This window comes from Branchiostoma belcheri, unplaced genomic scaffold (genome assembly GCF_001625305.1).
Source record: "Branchiostoma belcheri isolate BF01 breed outbred unplaced genomic scaffold, Haploidv18h27 scaffold135, whole genome shotgun sequence".
Lineage (NCBI taxonomy): Eukaryota > Metazoa > Chordata > Leptocardii > Amphioxiformes > Branchiostomatidae > Branchiostoma > Branchiostoma belcheri.
This window is the reverse complement of record NW_017802769.1, coordinates 667893-676947: the sequence shown is the minus strand read 5'-3', so window position 1 is coordinate 676947 and position 9055 is coordinate 667893. Positions and strand designations below refer to the sequence as shown.

At 42.2% G+C, this 9055-nt stretch overlaps 1 protein-coding gene across 4 annotated transcripts in view; it reads right to left on the bottom strand.

The window, feature by feature from the left end:
• Positions 1–3612: 3612 nt before the first annotated feature.
• The window catches only part of LOC109464267, a 9141-nt gene continuing 3698 nt past the window's right edge, over positions 3613–9055 (bottom strand). The window contains exons 1-5 of one of the 4 annotated variants that reach the window (XM_019761207.1): positions 7824–7906; positions 6978–7215; positions 6311–6503; positions 4766–6119; positions 3613–4582 (exon numbers count right to left, since the gene is read on the bottom strand). In XM_019761207.1, the coding sequence (XP_019616766.1) occupies positions 3982–4582; positions 4766–6119; positions 6311–6503; positions 6978–7215; positions 7824–7891 (2454 nt within the window). In that variant the 5' untranslated portion in view covers positions 7892–7906 and the 3' untranslated portion in view covers positions 3613–3981. Of the gene's footprint in view, positions 4583–4765; positions 6120–6310; positions 6504–6977; positions 7216–7823; positions 7907–9055 lie in introns of those variants that run through there. The other 3 variants (XM_019761208.1, XM_019761210.1, XM_019761209.1) reach the window with 3 other exon arrangements.

The window sequence follows — 9055 nt, the reverse complement described above, 5'->3', positions numbered from 1 at the left end:
CTGGGGTTCATACTTAACAGAAAAGACAATTCGAGACAAAAAAAAATCCCTACAAAAAGCACATGGAACTAGAAAGGCCAATATTTGCTTTGGAGCAAATATAGCGATGGGTTCACCACATTTTACCACATGGCAGGGAAAGAATGAGAAACACAAGGGAAAACAATGCTTTACATTGATATAACTATAGTATGAAGTAACATACAACTAAGACTACAACAGTTGGATAGCTATTCCCTACATTATTGGTTAGGATTGCATAATGCAAACTGTTGATTTTCAAGATAAAAAGAAGCGTTCATAGCCCGCATTCCAATGCTGGAGCAGGAAAGCTTAAAATACCTACCAAAACACTTGAATACAGACATACTGTCAGTATGGCATGGCTCTGTGCAGGTGTAAATGAAGTTAAGCCAGTTAAATCCCAACAGCCAATCAGCAAGGAGAATAGAGGAAAGCTGCATGCCTATTGGTTGATGCCTTGCATGCCATTGTGATGACTCATGTCCAAATGTGGTAAACACTGCACACTTACACAGTAATACATTAGCTATTACACAGCCAAAAAACTCAGATAAAACCATTCTAAAAGCCTGTATCACAATAATTTAAAAAACGCCTAGGGGTATTTGCCCACTGTACCTCCATACCAAATTTCAGGACCTTAGGCCCTAAAATGAAGAAGCTGAATCCATTTAAAGATATGGCAGGAGGAGAAGGAGGAGAAACATCAGAAAAAGCAATATGGTTTCACCACACCACTTCGTGGTGTGGTGAACCCATAAATACAAGATCAGGTTTGATGTAAAGGAAAGAACAAGGTAACATGTATCTTAGTTTTCATTCTCAAAACGAAAAACACAATACATTGTATTGCACAATTTGGAGCCTTTAGAATGTTAGTATTAAGGCATAATCAGGAAGAAATCCTGTGATGTGTCATGTAGACAAACGTTGACTCAGTAGTGTACTTCTATGCCATGCCATGCAGTATGAATCTAGATTGTAGTCAACCTTGATATTTCTCCTAATAGTATGTATTCCACATTGTTACAGTTCCATGCCAGAATCGTAACGCCCCACCCCACCACATTTCTGCTTGATATTAAAACTGCATTTTGGGTATAAAACATTCAATTTGGTGTTGTATACAGTTGCTGGTTTGTTCAATAGACATATGCTGCATGTCGTGGCATTGCAGTCTAACACTACCACGATAGATGTCTTTTTGTCTGCTACATGCTATGAAATACATGTACTAAATAACTGTGGTGAATCATGCATTTTAAGTCTTTTCACAAATGGGACAACTGGTTGGGAGATAATGACATTCTTGAAAAAATGAGGTTAATTGTTGTTTTTCACTGACTGGTAAGAAATATGTATTACAGATATGTTCTTGATTTGTGTTACCAAGTAACAGAGACTACAAAACAGTTATCATTATTTCAAAGCTTAGTTATATCACAAGAGTAAGCTTTGAGAAAAAAGGTAAAGATTTGATGAAATGTTTTATTCTATTCCTTTAAATTTGAAAGTGTTTGTAAATTTATTCATATATTAGTACAACATTCAATAATGACGAAAAAAGCACAGTGGTGTTGGACGAACTTCTCTATTTTGAGTTTGCAATAAAGATGCACAAACAAGTCGTGCTTGCAATGGTCTATAACTGAATACATTAGGACGTAGGAATTTAGTGTAAAAACTAAAGGCCGACATTTGCTCAGGAGCAAATGCAGCATGGCTTCACCACATCCCCTATACCAAAAATGGACCTATCCCCCTCGCACACATATGGATTGATCCTAAATTACCCCTGTTCAAAACGTGAAGTGTTCCAACAGTCTACACCCCCATGCAGCAATGGAATCTTCGTAGTGTGGTGAAGCCATGAAAAATTAATAAACCATTTAATCAATGTATAAATAAGAGACTTAACTGCAGGTGAACTTGTAACTTACCAACTTAATATTCGAATTTACACAAATGTATGCAAAGGTAAACTTACAAGGTACCCTTCAGACTCTGACTTCCTGTCTTTATTACAATTCATAATTCTATAACTATATTCCAGAACCAACAAAATGAATTGGCCCGGCCTAAGCTTTCTCGGAAGCAAACCTCGGATAAACAACACTTACCTGAAATGGAAGATGTATCCACTAGAGATCCCCCTCCCCCACATATATTTACTAGATAGTATCAATTCTCTCAGCGTACACAATGGAAGCTTGGATGCCCTGAAGTTACCTTGCCCTAAATTCTCCTCATCCCTGTGAAAAACAACCAAACCTTACGTTTCTCAGGTGTGCAAAATGATGGGAGATGCACACCACATTCTCATCATCTCCCGGATAGGTCAGAAACTTCCTCAGATGTTCCATTATTTCTATTCCACACACAAAGCTGGGATTTGACTAATGGAAGATGAAGTACAACTAATGGCTGGTTGGACAAATGAAAGTGTTTTTCTACTTGTGGGCTCTTCTACACTGATACAAGCCTGATGGATTGTCTATGGTTACAATTACAGGTAGTCCTGATTACAGCAACACTGGATTCACTGAACTGAAAATGAATAATCCCTCCCAAAGAAGACAAACAAATTCTAAAACCGTCAGAGAAATAGGTAGTATATTACGAGCCTCGAGGTATCCCTCCTTACCCATGTTGAATACTAGTATGGCAAGGTGAACCGGAAGGCACTTTGTATTTTGAAGAAGTCATGAAAATGTCTGTGTATCAACATTCAGAACACAACACGCAGCACATACAGATATAATCCTCTAGTCACCCGTAACGCATGGCCGACTGTCCTCATTGACAATCAGACTCTGCTAGTTGCCTGCTTCCTAAATACTGTTCACTACCAACAACCTGATAACAACCTGGGTGGAGTGTGCTATCAATATGCTGTGCCTGATTTTCTTGGTTTTGCTTCAACTATTCCAAAATACTGATGAGCATGAGCCTGAGGGCAAGTCAATATTAACTTTGGGCTACAGCCAGGTCTTGCAGGCAGGTTTCTATGGGCCCTCTCCTCTGGGAATGGCCATGTTAATCTTCCAACATACAAAATGGCCCTTCTGTTAGAATGGTGAGACTACGTTTGTAGAAGTAAAGACAAATGAGGTGTGAAGAACAGAGTAGTGAAGCATCATCTTAATGTTAATTTGGAACAACATCCACTAATGTCCTTTTCTATCCATATTTATTTACATAGACATGTACTGAAGTGCTCAATATATGGAATGTTGGCTGATGCCTCTAAGTTCTGGTTAATGAATGCTTGTCTACTTGAGGACTGCATAGCCTGACATAATTCAGAATATCAGGAATGCCACCTAGCTCTTCAATGAAGTACTGCACAGACTCGTCCTAGGCTTCTTCATTTTAGAGCATTGACATTTATGTTTACATTCAACCAGCATTCAAACCATAAAGTGAAGCTCCTTTTGACCTTAAGCTCCTTTGCCTGTAAGGATGCATGTAAAAGGTGTACTACACAATTTGAAATTCTCATTTGCACTCACACACCCACATGTACTCCCAGCCCCATACAAACATAACTACACTGTAACACAAAAGCAACTAGAGGAACAACGAAACTGTTTTTTAATACTTTATTTTTGTTAAACATAGTTGTGCTTAATGTAACATAAATTAATACAATGTAAAATAACTTTGTGAAAATTGTTAATGTATTTTAGATATATATTCATACATGTCATGTACTAGATTCCTGCAATGGTTAGACAAAATATGGGAAAATTCTTCTCATAATAATCTTTTCCATGTCCTTTTCTAGAACAAAACATGGGTGAAGTGAATACCTCCAAGTTCACAACATGTTTTGGAATGGGTGTAAATATGCCACATTACTTCACAGATAACAAAACCAGCTCAATATCTTGAGGGCTTTGAATGTTAACTTTACTGTTTTACAATTTCAGCCATCTGCCAGCTATACATGTAGTATTAGTTTCTTCCACCATTGTGACGGCGAGTACGCTTGGGTGCGACAGGAACACAATCTGAGTCGCTTTCTCCACTACTTTCCAACGGCCCGGCATTTGCGCCTGACCGCCTTGTGCCCTGAGCTGGACGTCTCCTCTGTGCAGTCCTACGTTTCCTCAACGCTCTTGTCTGTCGTCTTGTCCTTACGTCTCCCGGAGCTGTGACTTCCTCAGCTCCGGAGAGGTTGATTTCCACGATTTCTGCTGCAGAGTTTTCATTTCCCTCTGTCTGTTGTACGGACCTGCTCTGCTGCTGTGACGCTGCTCCTCCCCCCACCTGTGAGTGATCGCCCTCTGTGTCAGCTCTTTGCAGATTGGGCGACTGATTGCCGTCACTGCTACCGATAGTGATGACGGGTGGCACTGTGTCACGGCCGCGGCTTCTTGTCTGCATGACCGTCTGCCTAGCCGACGAGCAAAATGACCTGGCCGAACCCCGCTGTGGTCTACACGCTCCTCTGCTTCTACTGTTCCCTTGACCTTGATTTGTCCTTGACCTTTGACCTCTGTGCCTGTTCCTGAAATTCCTGACAACAAGGGGTGGACGGGTGACTCCAGTGGACCTAGATGGTGGAAACACATACAGGCTAAATGAACTTAAGTTAACACTTTGCACTACATAATTTTATGATCTTATAATCATATTTGCATAGAAGTACCATGCATTTGCACATTGGATTGATACTTGTATATATCCAAACACAAACAAATATGCTGAAGTAAACACACAGTAATGTATTTCTCACCTCTGTTGAGCCAAATGTCTTTCTGTTGTTTCTGATACTGCTTCATCATAAGCCAATTCCTCATTTTCTTCTGCAATGACAACCTCTGGATCTTCAGTTCTATCAGAAGCTGGGTGAGTGTTCTGTTCTTCCTCCACCACCCTCTCTCCTGCTGTTTCAGAATGACTCGGGCTGTTTTGCTGTGTCGACTCAGTGCTGTTCTGTACAGTTCCAGCACTGGGACGATCCTCTTCACTGTCACTTGTATGAATCCTCAACCCTCCTCCGTATCTAAGGGCTACATTCCTCCTCCGTCTGGCAATGGTATCATCCTCGGGCACATTGTTACCAGTAGCTGGCTCCTCCCCTTCACTAGGTTGGTACTCTGAGGGGGAGCTCCATGTCGGATCAGAGTCTGATGACAGAAGATGCCTCAGGTTTGCTCGATGGGCCGACTCCGATTCATCATCATCATCACTCGGGGAGTCTGAATCAGCTGGAGATTCTTCGTATGGAGATTCCTCGTATGGAGATTCTTCATATGGAGATTCTACAGCCGTGGAGCTTGTACCAGCATTCCCTGTCCTTCTACTGTTGGCCTGTGTGGAGTCAACTTGCTGGTTGTTCTGTTCTGCTTCCTCGGATGATCGTCTGGTTTCCTCTGGGGGCTGTGCCTGTCCCCCTTCCACACGCTCGTCATTGTTGTCCTCAGCTGTTGATTGCGCATTGTCTGTAGCACCAACAGTAGTGGAAGTAGTATTCCTGTCTCTATTGCCTGCTCTTAACCAATCTTCCTCTTCATCTGAGTCAAGGGGACGTAGTGGGCTACTCTGATATTCAGAAGGGGAGGAGTCAAGGGGACGTGGTGGGCTACTTTGATATTCAGAAGGGGAGGAGTCAAGGGGGCGTACACGTGGTGGACTACTTTGATGTACAGGAGATCTGATGAGGGGACGTATTGGGCTACTTTGATATTCAGAAGGGGAGGAGTCAAGGGGACGTGCATGTGGTGGACTACTTTGATGTACAGGAGATCTGATGAGGGGACGTATTGGGCTACTTTGATATTCAGATGGGGAGGAGTCAAGGGGACGTGGTGGACTACTTTCATATTCTGATGATCCAGACTCAAATACCAATACTCCTGCTTCAGTATGAGGAATGGCTGTGTCCCTATGGCCCTCAGTGTTGTCTGGAGCCAATCCTGTGGCATTCTCCAAGTCTATACACAGATTCTGAAGGATCCTTGGTGCCTTGGCATGGATGTTCTTCTTCAAGTAGTTCCTGCTTCTCCAGCACAAGAACTTTAGATTGTCCACTTTTGCTTGCAATTCCTCATTTTTCTGTTTGAGAGAACGTTTCTCCTGTTCTTGTTCTGCAAGCAAGGCAAAAAATGTGAAGATTTAAAATGAAGCCACCAAATCTATCTTGTAAAACAGACTTTCTGAAACTTAGCAGACATAAAGGAGCATTTACACATGCATGGCTGTATGCACCCCCCCCCACACACACATACAAACACACACACACACACAATCAAGCATCTTGTAGTATTTTCTGCATTACCTTCCAGTTTTTTCTTTAACTCCAGGACACAGCTGTGTCCAGCCTGTTCCTTCCTGAGAATGGAGATGCCACATCCCTTCAGACAGGTGTCTCTGTGGTAGTCACACACACCGTTGTGTTCATCCATGTTTATCCTCAGAATGTGCAAGTCACATCCTTCATTAGGACAAGGCACCGACGCATAGTCACAGACCTGGGGAGGGAACAATATTTCATTTTAAGAGCAAATTTGTGTATATTACACTCAATTTATCCGGAAAAAGTTGCTGGAAGTATTTAGGGCTTTCCTGAATTTATTGGAACAGCTGAGGAGATTGTATGATGCAATTTAATTGGGACTGAAACAGAAATTGTGCAGGGTAGGAGGATCACTCAAGCCTCCTGGATTCCCCCATCTCCAACTTTTAATACCTGCTGGCTCCCAGCCAGATTCCTTCACCCCATTTTCTGTGTCTGAACTTTTGACCTGCTGTCATTCTGCCTGTCAGTCTTCCCTCCACTCTCATGCTACTCTCTCTGGACAAACATACACACATATCCACAGAAAAACCAACCCAAAAACAATGTATCCAGAGGTAAGATAAGTAAACAGCAATTTTTTCTTGTCATAATAGATTGTACCAAGTATTCACCACAGCACATTATACACAGATCACAGTGTACTTACCTCCTTATGGCTGTCATAGTATTCAAGTTGAACCTTCTTGTCACATCCTGCCTGATGATTCTCACACCGTATAGTCAGGTGGCTGATGAGATTACGGACCATGGGTAACACAGGCTTGACTTGCTGGCACTGTTTGCGACAGTTGGGACAAGTGCTGTGAGACCGGAGCCACCGCTGGATGCAGTCCTTACAGAAGACGTGGCCACAAGGACACTCCTGGGGATCTTCCATCACACACCTAGAAAAAATTTTGTTTTTGTTTTGTGGCACGTAAAATGTGCTTGCAAAGCTACGTAGCTCAAAGGCTAAGGAAACAGAGATAGAGGGCTGCGATAGAGTGGTACAAGGCTATTGGGCAGTTTGGGTGTTGAAACCACTGTACAGGTAATTACATAGTGGCAGCTACATGCATACTACATGTAGTAGTGCCACTTCACTTTAACCTTTAGGCTGCCAGGGGGCCTGCATGGGGGGTCCCGACAACGCTCTACGCTGAAGTTTGAAAGCCAGCTACGTATTACACTACAGAAGCTATTACACTTGACCATAAGTTTTAAGTGGCCAAAACACATTACCTAGAGTTAAAACGCGAATTATGCTCTATGCAAAATGCGCCAATTACGCTCTACGTTGAATTAGAGAGGTCCATCTACGCTCTACGTAGAATTAAAACTGCCAATTACACTCTACAGAAAAGGGCATGCTGGCCATCTGCTATTAATGGTAGCCATTTGGTACCAATTTCTTTTGGTTATGGGATTATTAGGCAGCATGGAGGAGGTTAAGTATAGATCCCTCCAAACCAAATATGTAATGAATCAACCAGGCTACTAATTATACACTTACCTGCAAATGCTACAGATGAACTCTTGGTCAGGGGGAGGGTCGAACATCTCCAGTTCAAACTTGCCCATGGCTGGATGCTCACTGCACTGAAAGTGTAAAGCACAATGAGTTGAAGACCGGTCTGCCTATTTACCGGAATACACCGGAAAACACAGTTAAACACCAGAAAACACATATAGGGCTAAAATCTACCGGAATACACCCTGATATGATGAGATAACATCCCAAATTGCTGTGTTTTGCCATTAAATAGCGTGTAAATCGCCGCAGGAACCCGGCAACAAGAAATCATTATAATTTAACGATCGGTGACCCGCACAGAGCGAGTGCGTGCGTCAGCAAGCGGCGGCATTTGATAATTTCCTGCAAAGCTTGACACTGAAATTTCATCTGATTTTGCCGAGGACAGCCCTGAAGTTTTATCGTAGTCGATCTAAAACATAATCGCCAGGATCTGAACATGTTCTCTTCAGCGATATTTAGGCGATCGCGAATCGCTCATGAGCGTCAGGGTACGCTGACTTCGGCACCATTCGATCATGAATAAAGAACACCAAATACACCAAAAATCCGGAAAAGAATATTTATTTCCCCAAAAGACTTTTTGAGTTATACATTTATTCACAAGAATTTCGTTATGTAGTGGTGGAAATTAGCGTTATTTTCAAACAAAGAAAACTATTTGAGCGGGCGTCCCCACGCTTGTTTTTGCCGGCAGAGAAACTCAACCAATCAGAGACGCGTAGCAGGCACACGTGATGTAAGATTTGCATATTTCCCGGGAAAAATGTGTATTTTTGTATGTGTTTCTTTTAATACCGTCCAGGTCATACTCATAGTTGCGTTCATGTTAATGTATTTTAGAGTCATTTCTGAGCAAATAACCAACGAAGTAATACTGATGTTTTCAGTACATTCATGTGCCTGTCGCTCCCTGTCGCGTCGGTACATTTTACGACTGAGAAAATAGAATATTACGACTAAATTTCACGGAACGGGGCAAATAAAGAGTTCGCGATGCATCTAAGTTAGCGAAAAAAAGAACCAAATACAAAAGGAAATGCCGCCTCTTTATAGACCGGATCACTTAAATCATTTTCCGATCGCGGGGAACGCGCGGTCACAACATCGCAGCACTCAAATATACTAACGGATAACATTAATGTGACAACATGTGAAGTAACGGCCGTGGCGACGGAGCGCCGCGTACATGTTTACCATTTTCAAGAGTT